General features: G+C 39.8%; 2 protein-coding genes across 3 annotated transcripts; one reads left to right on the plus strand and one right to left on the minus strand.

Annotated features, from left to right (window-relative positions):
• Positions 1–11: 11 nt before the first annotated feature.
• Positions 12–4,667, minus strand: ciapin1 (cytokine induced apoptosis inhibitor 1; the record flags this gene model as incomplete). 2 transcript variants are annotated; one of them, XM_079163072.1, is made up of 8 exons in its annotated part: positions 12–840; positions 945–1,023; positions 1,317–1,435; positions 2,577–2,650; positions 3,521–3,680; positions 3,852–3,931; positions 4,235–4,378; positions 4,511–4,667. In XM_079163072.1, 8 exons carry the CDS (start codon positions 4,665–4,667, stop codon positions 730–732), a joined length of 924 nt encoding a protein of 307 aa, XP_079019198.1. In that variant the 3' UTR covers positions 12–729. The 2 variants fall into 2 exon arrangements, with proteins under 2 accessions (XP_079019198.1, XP_079019197.1); XM_079163071.1 differs by having other exon boundaries at positions 2,577–2,653.
• Positions 4,589–14,167, plus strand: coq9 (coenzyme Q9 homolog). Its single transcript, XM_079163070.1, has 10 exons — positions 4,589–4,727; positions 5,345–5,464; positions 6,505–6,739; positions 8,051–8,186; positions 9,198–9,340; positions 9,452–9,536; positions 9,945–10,049; positions 11,095–11,250; positions 13,584–13,637; positions 13,887–14,167. Exons 1-10 carry the CDS (start codon positions 4,685–4,687, stop codon positions 13,920–13,922), a joined length of 1,113 nt encoding a protein of 370 aa, XP_079019196.1. The 5' UTR covers positions 4,589–4,684; the 3' UTR covers positions 13,923–14,167.
• Positions 14,168–14,952: the final 785 nt, after the last annotated feature.

Raw genomic sequence — 14,952 nt, forward strand, 5'->3', positions numbered from 1 at the left:
GGACTCTCGAGTAATGTGCTTACCTCATGTCGCCGGTTTTATTTTTTTTTATATCGGATGCACATTTAACATCTGTGGTTCGGCCAATATGGTGTTATTGTTCTGACTGAAGCTCATCATGACTCACTATCTGAAACATGATATTTGGGGCTTCCCAAAAGCAGGTAGCAATTGTACAATAAACGATTCAACAAATTCAAAAGGTGTGTCACTAACTGGCTGATAGATGTTCTGTGGGTCAGTTTGCAATTAGGGAAAAAATAAAAAGAACCGGTCACCTGCGTCGCAAAGCCAAATGTGTTACTGAAATGTTGATATGAGAATGTAACATCTGGGGACTATTGGCCATGTTCAGTTAAATAAATGGGTTGCCTATGAACTGAAGTCTGACTTTAGTTTATTGTATTAAAATGAAACTCAAAAATATCATTCATAATTTACAACAGCAGGAGTCAAACTGCGATGACAGTCCCCCCCCCCCCATTTCATTCAAATCTCACTCTTGCTCATTTTCAACCAAACTTTCAAAGTAAGAAACTCTCAGTTAACGTGGCTAACATGGAATCACAATCTGCACTGGTGAATCCCAGAGGAGACCAGTTGTAATTTCAAAGCAGAAGTGTCTCACTGAGCGGACAAACGGGCAGAAATCCCGTCTCCGGGGCGGATGGGGAAAAGGAATGTAAAATGTTGAAGCATGAGCGGGTAGCATGTGTGAAGTCCAGTGTTTCAAGCGTCTGTCAGCGTCTTCTTGTCCAGCACGATCTTCTCCCCCGGTTTATACGCTGGCATCCCCATGTACGGGCAGCTGGCACATCGGAACGCATCGCCGAGGTAACACTGCCACAAGTAGAAATCATTGAAATCATTATTTCTTCTGTTACCAGGTAAGCAAGGAGAGGAGATATGGAGTGAACATGGAAAATATAACTAAATATACTCACACTTCCACAGGCTGATTTTGGTAGATTAGTCTTCTGGTTTCCTTTACTCTCATCCAGCTCCTCAGCAAGACCACACGTGCTGCACACAGGTGCAACATTTTTATATTAAATGCTTTCCTAAGCGCAGATAAATGTGCTAAATATAACTTTTTTTTAAAGCCCGGCTCCCTCTGTTGTAGCTGTTATTTATTCGTTGTAATGTGCTTTCTGTCTGTTGTACACTGTGGAAACTCTGTATGCATTGATTTGGTGGCAAATGAGTTTCCCTACTGGGGATTAATAAAGCTTTCTAATGTTGTCGAGCTGTGCCCCAACAGACCCACGACGTGCTTTGGTCTAAAGGTTTAAATAACAGTTGTTGGGTGAACTCACCAGTTCTTGCAGGCTTTCTTCTTGGTGGCTCCTTCTCCACACGTGGGTGCTTTAAGAGAAGCTGGGTCTGGCTTCTTCAAGTCATCCTCATCCAGCAGAGCATCGGAGTCCACCAGGTCCTAGAGAGAAGGGGAACCAAAGGGAAGAGTACGATTCAGTAATTATAGGAAGTACAGTGTACAGAAAGACGTGTGCTTGATAGTCCCAATAACAAATATATATGCAAGTATATATGTAAGTATGTGTGTGTGTGTATGTATGTATATATATATATATATATATATATATATATATATATATATACACACATATATATATATATATATATATATATATATATACACATATATACATACATATATATATACATACATATATATATACATACATATACAGGACTGTCTCAGAAAATTTGAATATTGTGATAATCCCCATACGTGTGATTTAGTTTACTGAACCAAGCTGAGTGTTTTTCAAGGCTCAGGAAACCCTTGCAGGTGTTTCGAGTTAATTAGACGATTCAAGTGATTAGTTGAATACCCTACTAGTATACTTTTTCATGATATTCTAATATTTAGAGATAGGATATTTGAGTTTTCTTAAGCTGTAAGCCATAATCAGCAATATTAAAAGAATAAAAGGCTTGCAATATTTCAGTTGATTTGTAATGAATCCAGAATGCATGACATTTTTGTTTTTTTAATTGCATTACACAAAATAAAGAACTTTATCACAATATTCTAATTTTCTGAGACAGTCCTGTATATATACATACATATACATACATATATATATACATATATATATACACCCATATACATATACACATACATGTATATATATACATACATATACATACACACATATATATATGTACATATATATATATATATACATATATACACATATATATATATATATATATACACACATATACACACATATACACACATATATATATATATATACATACTGCGGTAACATGCGGCAGAGTGCAAAACCACGATACAGTCAGCTGACTTCTGATGCTCTTAAAGCAGTGATATTATGATATGGATGACCTCAGAGGGATGAGAACCACAGTTCTACACTCATAGTCTTGGAAAAGGAGGAGTACTCAGCTGATTGCAATCTGCAACTTGGCCACTAAATCCCACACACTGTCCGTGACATGTACGACTGTGGAATGTCAGGTGGTGCGCTGCGGTCCACTTCCGAGCTGGCCGCACTGTATTTAATGACACAGAATCCACAACTCACCACATCATCATCATCCATGTCGTTGGCTGACAGTGTCCACATTTTCACAGCTTTGGGATCCAGAGCTGGTTTCTCTGCTGGAACCACAGAAGTTTGTGTAAATTGAGTGATTGCCTCACATACCACCATAAAAAACACACATACTGATGTTGACAATAGACAAGAAACTGAGAACAAAAAGTATTTTTGAAGAAATCTGAATATTTGTTCACAAATCTTACTCTGTGGTATGACCTCTCAAATCAATAATCTTTAATAATTTTTAATACATTTAAAAAGCTCACCGCTGATTGAACTATCAAACGACTCATTTTGCAATTCACTGATTAACGTTCTACAATAGATAAGGGATAACACCCGCTATCAGTTTTCGCATCTCGTGCTTGTGAAGCTGTGGACCAAGTTTAAGGCCTGTTGATTGAAATGATCTACTATAAACCCCAGAGAGCAGAAATGATAATACTGCTTCACAAAGACGCATATATGTGTAAAAAATAACTATCTGTACAGAGCTTCATGTCCAAACGGCAAAATAACCATTTCACTTTCAGCTATATCTCCACAAGCAGCTACACATAGTTGAATTGGAGCCGATATATATTTGAGGTATGTTGAACAACAATTTAAGTACAATCTCAACTTTACCTGGAAACTAAAACTGGTGTATTCACATTTGTAGAGCCAGGTTTGTCTTACCTTCATCCAACAGTGTGCGATTCGAGAGGTCATCATGCTTTTTCTTAACCTTGTGTGGTCTAATGGAGTGTTCTTGACCATTATGAGACATTATAGTTTGGACAGAATCTGACTGGTGGTTTCAGAGGCATCACATGTGACAGACCAGAGGTAAACGTCCCAACAGACTCCGAGTGGTCTCCTTCAATTTAACACGTGTGCACAAAACAAACGCTCAGAAGAAACAGGAAAACTGCTCATACAGCTACCTGGCTTTTTCCCGAATGAAAGTTTAATCTGGCTGGATGATCCCACCTCGAAGGTAGGTTTGGAGGCAGATATGCGGACTCTAGACAGAGTGTTTGCTTGGTAACCAGTCGCCGTCCTGAGGGAGCTCAACGCCTCGGGACTCAGTTCTGCTTTACTGACCTGGATGGGGAATGAAGCAAGAGGGTCACTGGTGCTGATGTTTACGTTTTATGTCTTTACGCTCTTTGTGTGTGTGTGTGTGTGTGTGTGTGTGTGTGTGTGTGTGTGTGTGTGTGTGTGTGTGTGTGTGTGTGTGTGTGTGTGTGTGTGTGTGTGTGTCCACTCACGCACCTCCGTCACCGACATGAAGCCTGACAACTTCAGAGCTGACAGCAGCTTCTCTGCAGTCCTCACACTCTGCGCCTCAGCTCCTGGCACACCGAAAGAAACAAGTCAAACACACTGTGACACAATCAGAGCCACAACCGTATCAGTGCTGCACAGTGACCTGGTGGATAAAGACACCTGTCCTAGGTTTAATTGTTTTACTTTGATATGTTAAGGGGATTATATCTGTGTTGCATTTCTAGTGTACTTTGCCACTATAGTGGCATCAGGGGACTCCATCTTTGCTTTTCTGACTTCAAATTCCAACATAATACGGTGCATGCCATTCTATTTACCCTTCTGATTTTCCACCTATAAACATGTATGTAAAAGAAGTTTGCATTCACCTGTAACTGCTTCATCCAGAACTAGCTTCCCACCAGGTTTGAGCACTCGAGCCATTTCAGCCAGAGTCTCTGAGCTGTGGATGGAGGAGTTGTCAGCCAGGAGGCAAGAAAGCACCCAGTCAAAGGTGGACGCTGAGTGGGAGGCTGCGGAGGGGAGGGGATCGTTTCACTACTGACATTCTGTTCATGCAACCAGGATACATCACAGCATGTGCTGTAACGCTGTGGTGAGAACACATTATGTGATTCATAAAGCAAGCGTGTTGGGTCACTCACAAAGCAATAATCTCTCCATGTTCTCCACTGACACTTGGCAGCCAGCACCAACAATGGCTCCCAGTTCCTCTGCGTACTGCTTCAGGGCTGCTGGTGCTGAGGGCTGGGTCCAAACCAGCAGCACCTTGTCGCCTGTTCTGATGCCGAGTTCTGCCATGACTTTCTGGAGAGGGAATGTCTCTGTCTGTCACTGGATTATCTAAAAGCGAAAAAACGTGTACGTTAACTGGAAATGATCCAACCACCACAATGAACCAACCCGATAGCACAGTAACGTATCATAGATTATAAGAATAGCTTGTTAGCTTGTTAGCTTGTTTGTTGACACAGGTGAACTGAAAAGCATAGGTCATGCCGAGCAAATAGCGTGACGCAGAAAACGCCGGTGCTTATTAAGTTCATAAGGCATGCTTTTAAGTCCAGTACACGGCTACCCGCTAAAGAAATATACTCACACTTTTGTATGATTGTTCTATCAAGTATTTGGTGGTTAAATTACTGAAATACATGAAAATGTCAATCATATGTACTCTGTAACTTACCTAACCGATAGCTTGATGGAAGCTTCAGTATGCGTTTCCGGTTTATTTTTTCAAGATAAAATCATTGTTAATGTGTTGTAACGTTTGCCCATTCAAAGTAACGTTAACAGGTGAAACGTAGTAGGCTATATACTGTAAGAATCACATTAATTCATTCAATCACAACATGTTTGCATTGTTATTGTCGTTGCTCTTCATTTATACGTATAGAAAGTATTTTTCACGTGTTTTAGTTTGAAGGCGACATCTCTGTTTTTTTGGTCTCTTGCCAGCTTGATGTTATGTATTTCAGTGAGTCGCACTATAGTGACGCAGCCGTTCCAAAAAGAAACTTACAACGCAGTGCAGCTGAACATGGCAGCGCTGCTGAGAGGTCTACGTGCTGGAAGGGCACTGCGGGGGCTGGTCAGAGGTGAGACGAGACTGCTGTGTTGTTGTTGTTCTTTCGTGTTAATAAAAGACTGCCTGGGAAATTATTCATGTAGCCAATGTCCATTTTTTCGGTTATGTGTTGCATGAAGGGGAAACGAGCCAGTGTTTGACGTTAGCTTTCCGTGCCAAAGTCACTTGTCACTGGCGGTGATAATGAAGGACAGACATGGGGCAGCATTAGTTTGGCTGTGGCTTTTGAAACTAAATTATTAGCAGTATAATTGTTAGTTGGCATGGTGCTACGTTTTTTTCAGCCCTGAGTCTTCTATCTGGTTATGCAACCTGTCAAAGTCTGCTTCACCTAAACTGGCTATATTTAGCTAATATTGGATGTTATTTTCTGAAAGTACAACAAGTACTTGTTGCTGGCGCTGAGATACACTGTGAAGTAATACACTAGTAAATACATACGTGGCCTGCCAGATTTGGCATTGTTGCACTTGTTCCTATAATGCGATAATTACGGTAATTATTTTTTACCATACACTGGTAATAGATTTATTTATTTGATAAGCAATAATTGAACGATTTAAGTGCCCACCGATTACCTGACTGTAATGTCATGATGTGCTCTGGGGACCAAATCTTGTGGTAAAAACAGAACTTCCGCATACGAGAATCTGCAAACTCTATACAGTTACATTCAAGTTTTCTATACAGTGCAAATGCTTTGTCTTGTATGTGTGAAGAAGGTCTATGACCCAAAACCTGCAATAGTCCGTGCATGTAGTGTGCTGGTGTTCTTTCTTGCACCAGTTGTTTTCTGCAAGAGAAAAGCTGATAAAAGATTACAGTGAAGGATTATGATATAGGTGGTGGAGAAAGCGCCTGAAGCAACAGTCACACAGATTGACACAGGTGCAACAGTTTAAGTCCCAGTGTTACTTGAAACAGAGTGCAAAGTCCTAATATTTTTGGCCATGAATGTACGATATAAATGTGACATTTCATCATGGGTTTTGGTCACATTTCTCTCCAAACCGAATCCTTAGACGCTCATGACTATATGTCTCTTCACAGTGGTTACTGCACCAACAGCAACGAACCTCCAGAGCGGCGGCCTGAGACGAGGCTTCCACCGTGCCACGCTGAGGCTTCAGGATGAATCCAAATCTGACAAACACCCTTCCTCCTCATCCCCAACCTACCACGAGCACTACCAGGCCCACCACGCCGAACCGGACCTAGCGGAGGGCCCCCAGGATGACTTGACCTCTGACCCAGCAGCTGAGGAGGCGTCCAGGCCAAACACCAGGTCGGTCCATTAAAATAATCTTCACATCTTGAGATTAATGAGTCATCGGAGTAAATTGGAGATCAAAATGTGTTGTTACGTCAGTAAACATAAGATTGTGGTGTGCAGGTTTTGATAAATGTTATCATCCCAAAAGGGAACTTGTTTTAAGTGTGGGTAAAAAAATAGTCGTGAATATTGTCACATGAGTAACTTGAAAATCTCTCTAGCCTGATTTAAGAAAGAACAGACTCACACAACGCTTTTTTTATTTTTATGTCTGCTTTGCGTACACTTTAAAGATGAGAAAGCTCATGTAAAACAAGTAACATATATCAAGTAAAAGTGTCATTTTTCTTACTTTCATTGTTATTTTTTCATTTATTAATGTATTTGTATGTTAGTTACTATTATCATTATTTTATATATATATATTTTTTATTATTATTCGGGAGCCATGAATACAAGGTGTTTTGGCTTGTAATAATATATATTTTTTAAATCTATGGATGGAACGAACAAATTGGCTTGGGGAGATGGAAATATTTCGGCCTTTCCATACAGAAAGAGATCTTGAAATTAGCTGGGAAAACTAATTTTACTAGTATTATAAACGTGTTGTCATAATTAGCCTGTAATTAAATTAGTATTATTTTAACTCAAAAAGATATTCAGGATGCATTGTCAAAAAAAGAAGTCCCTGTATCTCAGTAAGAAGTTACTTGTTAGCTGTCTTATTTGAAGTGTTATGAAATAGACATAAATACTTGAAAGATTTTGCGTTTTTGCAATATTTGTTTTTCACTAAAAAGGATGTTTATTAAAAAAGTGTGTCCTATTTGGTGCAATAAAAAAAAGAAGATTCTCAAAAAATGTTAGGTGAAGTGATTTCAGTATGTTTTTGAGTAATTTTAAGCACAATTTGATGATAATGGGAATAATATCGTGAAATTACAATTATTTTGGCCATTCCCAGTAAATCTGGTTCTTTGCACGTATGAATCAATTTGCACATTCGTTTGTGATGTTGGTGGGTTTGTGTAACTTTTCACCTCACAGTCAAACACCTTCATTTGCTTCACCGTTGTCTCTAAAATCAGATGACTGTGTGCATGCAAGTAAATGCACTAACGCAGGTGAAGCGTTGTCTGGTTCTGTTTTTTGAAATATTACTGATATAAATACAAATATTAAAAATGTATTTATTTTTGGGTTGGGTGCACGTTTTGTTGTTGGCAACCCAAGGCCAAGAATGGGTTTCCAATTTCTCAAAACTTCCTGTCGAGCCGAGGACTGTCGCTTACTGACACTTACTAGTGTGTCTGTGTAAAGTTACCAGGACCAGGGCGGAGAGCAGGGTGAGGAATACGAAACAGAGGAGCAGCTTCAGGCCCGAGTCCTGACTGCCGCTCTGGAGTTCGTCCCACTGCACGGCTGGTCCATGGAAGCCATCGCTGCTGCTGCTGAGGTGAGCTGCTGTTAAAGAGGGAAAGTACAGCTTCATGGCGCTTCTGATGGCTGCATGGTAAACAGACTTAACTCGTAAGTGGCTAATACATGGTGAACTCGGATTGATTTGATCAGACCCGAAGACGAGACGTTACAACTTGAATATTACCAGTTATCTTTTGTTGTACGTGGTTCTGTTTGGTACCAGCAACTGGTGCCTGCAATATATGGCATGTGAAGGAACCCAGTCTATTTTTATCTGGAAGTTTTGTTATGTTTTTAATTGTATGTATGACTTTAAAGGTTAGGTAAAACAAGTAACATATAACAAGTAAAAGTTACATTTTCATTTATTAACAATTTTATTTTGTTAGTTAAAATTATTTTTTATATATATATATATATATACATATATATATATATATATATATACATATATATATATATATAGCTGCAAGTCTATAAGTGTGTGTATATATATATATATATATATATAGCAGCACCGTGGTGTAGTGGCTAGCACTGTCACCTCACAGCAAGAGGGGCCCGGGTTCGGTTCCCGATCCTTCTGTGTGAAAGTTGCACGTTCTCCCCATGGAAAAAGCGTGGGTTCCCTCCAGGTTCTCTGGCTTCCTCCCACAGTCCAAAGACTTGCAGCTTAGGTTATTTGGAGACTCGAAACTGCCAGTAGGTGCAAGTGTGAATATTTGTCTGTCTCTAGATGTGCCCTGCGATAAACTGGCGACATGTGTCCCAATGTCAGCTGGGATCGGCTCCAACGCCCCGCGACCCTGAATAGGATAGATCAGATATATTATACATTTTTAATTTGTGATCCAATCAATCAAAAGGAAGGAAAAGTAAAGTAAAAGATTCCTTCTGATAATACAGATGGATGTCTTGATGATAATGAAAACAGATGTTTTTTTGCTTGCTTGTTTCTTTTTTTACTACAACTATTGATTATGCTGTGATGTAAAAATTTAAAAAATATCTTTTAATTTTTGTGTTTATACTGTATGTACACCAGACACTGGGCCTGTCCTCTGCCTCCACTGGTATGTTCTATAACGGAGCTGGAGACTTGGTCCTACACTTCATCGCCCAGTGCAACTCCCAGCTGACAGAGATCCTGGTTGAACAACACAACCAGGTCCAGCTTGGCCAGGCCGAGTATGTACACACACACAAACACACACATATATGCTGTAAAATATTTTAGAGTTAGGGTTCCAAATGCAAAATTGCAGAATTAAGCCTTTGACTATGACTACTGTATTACAGACCAAAGAAGACTGCCGACTTTCTAAGAGATGCTGTAGAGACCAGACTGAGGATGCACATCCCATACATGGAATCTTGGCCACAGGTATGGTTTACAGTGCCATGGGAACTTATTCACCCTCCTTGGTGTTTTTCCTATTATGTTGCACTAAAACCTGGAATTGTATTTTTTTGGGGGGGGGGGGGGGTATAATAGACCTACACAAATTAGTCAAAATTGGTGAAGTGAAATAATAATAATAAAATCTTATTTTTCAAATTTCTAAAAAAAGTAAGAAAACGAAATGTTCAGGTTTGTCCACTCTTTATGTCCACTCTTTAAAACAAGTTTGTTGTTTTTTTTTCATTTGACTTCACCGATATTGACTATTTTGTGTAGGTCCGTTACATAAAATCCAAATAATAATGCAACACGATAGGACAAACGTCACGGGTTTAATTCGATTGTGATCACATCCTGTTTGATCTTTTGACTTTGCGTTTGTGTGCTCAGGCGATGAGCATCCTGCTGCTTCCTCACAACATCCCCGACAGCCTGAAGCACCTCTCCACCCTGGTGGATGACATGTGGTACTATGCTGGTGACCGCTCCACAGACGTGAGTGGATCCCATCGCCCTCGATCCTCTTCTTCTTCTTCCGCTCACACCTTCCTGTCCCCCTTTCATCACCACCCACATAATATCAGGCCGGCCACCTCCCAGGTTACTCCCCCCACCAACACCTGACTCCGTGTTGACACTGTGACCAGAGACGTGACTTGTTACTGATTATTTGGCAGATGCTTCCTTAAAATGTTTATCTGTATGTCTTATGATAACTCCAGTCAGAAGTTAGATAATTGTTCCAAACCAATGCTCGGCTCTCATTAGCTTATCCTTTTGTAAGTTGCCATGGTCTAAGCATGATATTGTCTTAATACTGGGAGATAATGGACTTTCAAAGTGTTCTTCACCTCAGCCCCATTCATTTTGATCTTACACTGGGACACTTATATTAATATTATTTATATATATACTATTCCTGTCATCTGCCATATTTTAAAGGAAGAGTGTGTAAGTTTTAGTGGTTTGCGGCAGGTTGCAACCAACTAAATACCCCTCTGCTCCCCCTCCCTTTCCAAGCGTGTTGGAGAACTATGGTGGCCTACAGGTAGAGAGAGGTATCTTTAGAATTTAGTACAACTAGGAGCTACTCTTAGCAATACTCGGTTCTTCTCCCTGACTAAATAATTGTCTTTAAAAAGATATATGGAATTTTAAAAACAAATTAATTCAGAACTGAATTTATTTATGATTTAGATATAACTAAATTCAAGCAACAAGTATGTTTACAACAGCAAATCCACTAAATCAAGTTTATAAATGATAATGATCAACAATGAAGAACACATGTATTTAGCACCGGGGCCTGTTTAATACCAGGTTTCAGAACGCATCACTTCCTTCAGATAACTAACCACGAAAGGCTCTCGGTAGAGCCAGTGTTCGTTCTGGGCTGCTGTAGAAACATGGCGATGCAAGATGGCGGACTCCGTTGAAGACGACCTGCTCCGTATGTAGATTGTGTAATGTAAGGCCCTATTGACGCCTCTTTCAAAAGTGTACCACGTGAACTTTTCTGCACCACGCCTTTCTGTTGTAGATGAACTGGTACACCAAGCGGGCGGCGCTGACGGGCATCTATAACACCACGGAGCTGGTGATGCTGCAGGACTCCTCTCCAGACTTCCAGGACACCTGGAACTTCCTTGACAACCGGATTCAGGATGTCGTCAACATGGCCGCCGCCGCCAAGCAGGTAAAGTGCCTATATAGCGCGAAGCAGGGTCCAGGGACCATTTGGCAGGGGAGAAAATCTCCCAAGGACCCCTCGTAATCGTGATGCCATCGGAACTATTTGTGTTTTAAAACTTTTCAACCTAAATACTTCAGACATTTAATTTGAATCATGTTTGTTTTACCCTGATATTCCGGGTACTTTGTACTCAGATGTTGCTTTAGCTCGGCTAGCTTCATGGCTTCGTTCGCTAGCACCTAAAGAGACTAAACACTTTGGTCTCCCAACTGTGTTCTCAATATAACCAAACTCGGACTGTCGTCATCATTTTCTCAGTTTAGCGTCACTTAAAGGTAGACTGATGCTCATATTTCTCCATGCTGGCCAGCTAATAATCCAAGCTAAGCAGCAGCCGGGACTGAGTGAAGTGACTGAGTCATGACAGATTGACGTGATGTGTCACAATCATATCAGGTTCTATTGGCAAATGGTCCCCATTTGTAGATGTGTACTTTTTAATGATCAGCATAATGTTTTTATTTCGTGGACTCCCTGGTTGAGAGCCACAGACCCCACTTTGAGAATCACTGGCATACAGCATTAAAGAGTTGAACGAATGAGTGAACAGAGTGTGATCACTGAGGAGTTGTTTTAAAGGTCCCATGTTGTAAAAAGTGAGATTTTCATTTCTCTTTTTTGTTATTATAAAGCAGGTCTAGGTGCTACATAAGCAGTGGGAAAGTATCGAGACACTCAATCCATGCAGAAACACACGCAGCCCGTATTCAGAAACTGCCTTTAAACAAGCAGTCAGGATTTCTGTATGGTTGAGATGTCACAACTATACAATATAAAGACCAATTCACAGTTTTAAGCGTTGTAAATGTGTCCCATTTTATTTTGGTTTTCAGTGTATGTGAATGACATCAGCTGACAGGAAGTAAACATGGACCCGAGCTGTTGCCTAGCAACACAATTATGTTGAAACAACAAGGCAAACTCCGGTTCTGCCAAGTGAAGCCGATGCGAAACTTGCATTCTCTCTACTGACCAGCAGGTGGCGACTCCTCTGGTTGCAAAAAGAAGTCTGATTGTATAGAAGTCTATGAGAAAATGACTCTCTCTTGATTTATTACCTCAGTAAACATTGTAAACATGAGTTTATGGTCTCAATCTCTAGTTTCAAGTCTTTTTCAATACAGCATTACGTTCATTTAGTAAATGATGGTCCGTTTAGAGTCAAATAGACGATAAAGCCGGGGATGCTTTAGGGGCGAGGCTACTGCTGCACGATTATGGACAAAATCATAATCACGATTATTTTGATCAATATTGAGATCACGATTATTTATCACGAGAGCGACTGTTGCATCGTGCGCGCGGATTGGGGCGGAACACCGCCGTGCGCGATACAGAGAGCAGGGGAATTGTAAACGCGCGACCATGTAGTGGCAGATGTGACATGCCGGCGTGTAAATAAATTAAGCACAAGTACTCGTCCTTCAAGCTCCCGTCTCTCTACTCTTCTACTTCTACAGGGTGCGTGCATGACACCTCCCATCTCGTTCTCCCCCTGGTGGTTGGCTGACTGTTGAGGAAGCGCTTGATTTGATATGTAGCAGAGCATTTTAAACGTCAATATCGCTGACGATCATGCTCATTTAATTGTGGCAGCCAAAATCGTGATCGCGATTAAAATTCGATTAATTGTGCAGCCGATACCAGAGCCGTATACAGCGTCTCCTCTGCATTCCAAATATGGTAACTTCCTTTCATTGGTTGCAAAAAAGCGAAGATGGCAACAGCAGTTGAAGAAGCCGAACTTGAGGCTTCATAACGGCAGTCCTCAAACCCATGTCCATTTCTTATATACAGTCTATGGTTGAAACTCGCTAAAACAGAGTGTTTCAGACAGAGGGTGAATACAGGTATATTCAGACAGACAGCATGAGAAAGATAAGAGTTTAATGAATATTAAATCATGTAAACATGTTCTAATAGAATCCCAAAATACAAGAATGAACCTGAAAATGACCGTCATATGTGCCCTTTAAGACTTCTTTGATACTTACTGTATGTAGGAATACCCACCTCTCTGTGTTTGCAACTTTACCTATCAGGAGAATAATTACATAACCGACCACAGATTGAGTGTCTAAGAAAATCATTTTTCTGAAAGATTAAACTGGAAGATGAAGATGCTTTATTACATAGTACAAGTTCAACACAATGAGTTAAGAATGAAGGGAGTAAGACATAGACTCATGTTGGCCTGAATCTGTTGAGATGACATTTGACTTAGCTCCTCAATCATATGTTCCTCAACCATCGGTGTGTTTCACTTTATTCTGTAGGCACAGGCAACTGGTGAAACAGTGGTGCAGGGGCTTATGGGAGCTGCTGTTACAGTAAGTGTTTGCTTCATGTTCATCATTTATATGCACTCGTCTTTTCAAAACCCCCGCACCTACATTAAAAAGTATATATGCAGTCCAGTCTACGCTCTCAATTTGAAATTTTCCTTTCATGCATTAAGAGTTATACATTTGATTTGTTTTTACGAGGCAGCACTGAAGGTTTGGATTGTTAGAACAGTATATAAAGACATTTAAATATATGGATATAAACGTGGTGGATGTTTTTCTTGTGTTTTACAGCTGAAGAACCTCACGGGACTGAACCAGAGGCGATGATGGAAAACATCTCTCACTCAAAAGTGTCAAAAGCTGAAGATCAATTTTCTTTTTGCTCTCATTTCTGATTAACTGTAAGAGCCTAAAAGTATCGGGTTATGGATTGTGTTACTATTTGTCACGAGCCATAGTCATAAGCCTCTTTCTGTTCACCTGTAAGACCAGTGGCTTGACTTGTTTCATAATGATCTGTACATTTTTTGGGATGGATCGAAACTTCAATAAAGTTATAGTTATATATTGTGTATTTAACCTATGTTTGTTTTTTAATTGTCTGGTTAATATGAATTCAGTCATCCATTATACAGGACTGTCTCAGAAAATTAGAATATTGTGATAATCCCCATACGTGTGATTTAGTTTACTGAACCAAGCTGAGTGTTTTTCAAGGCTCAGGAAACCCTTGCAGGTGTTTCGAGTTAATTAGACGATTCAAGTGATTAGTTGAATACCCTACTAGTATACTTTTTCATGATATTCTAATATTTAGAGATAGGATATTTGAGTTTTCTTAAGCTGTAAGCCATAATCAGCAATATTAAAAGAATAAAAGGCTTGCAATATTTCAGTTGATTTGTAATGAATCCAGAATGCATGACATTTTTGTTTTTTTAATTGCATTACACAAAATAAAGAACTTTATCACAATATTCTAATTTTCTGAGACAGTCCTGTATAGTTTGATTTCAACGCAGTTCGAGTCACTATTATTTTTGACTCTGTCAAAAATGATACTGTGACCAAAAACAAATATTGCACCAAACTGCTGCATTGTTACTGGGATTTTCTTTTTTCCTAAAAACAAAAAATAATAAAAAATGTACTACAATTAAATTGTACGCCTCGGTAAGGCATACTTCATTTTACAGAAAAAGAATTGAGCGCTTTTATTTTGAAAAAGACCTTTCAGGCACGGTGTGACCCGGATATTAAATAAGGACCCGCCTAATATATCATCGTGACCAATCAGCATTCGTATTTACATCTCCTGGCCAATCAGCGGGTAGTTAATAGTTCCGTGAAGGCCTTC

Source organism: Pholis gunnellus (genome assembly GCF_910591455.1).
Source record: "Pholis gunnellus genome assembly, chromosome: 7".
NCBI classification, from domain to species: domain Eukaryota; kingdom Metazoa; phylum Chordata; class Actinopteri; order Perciformes; family Pholidae; genus Pholis; species Pholis gunnellus.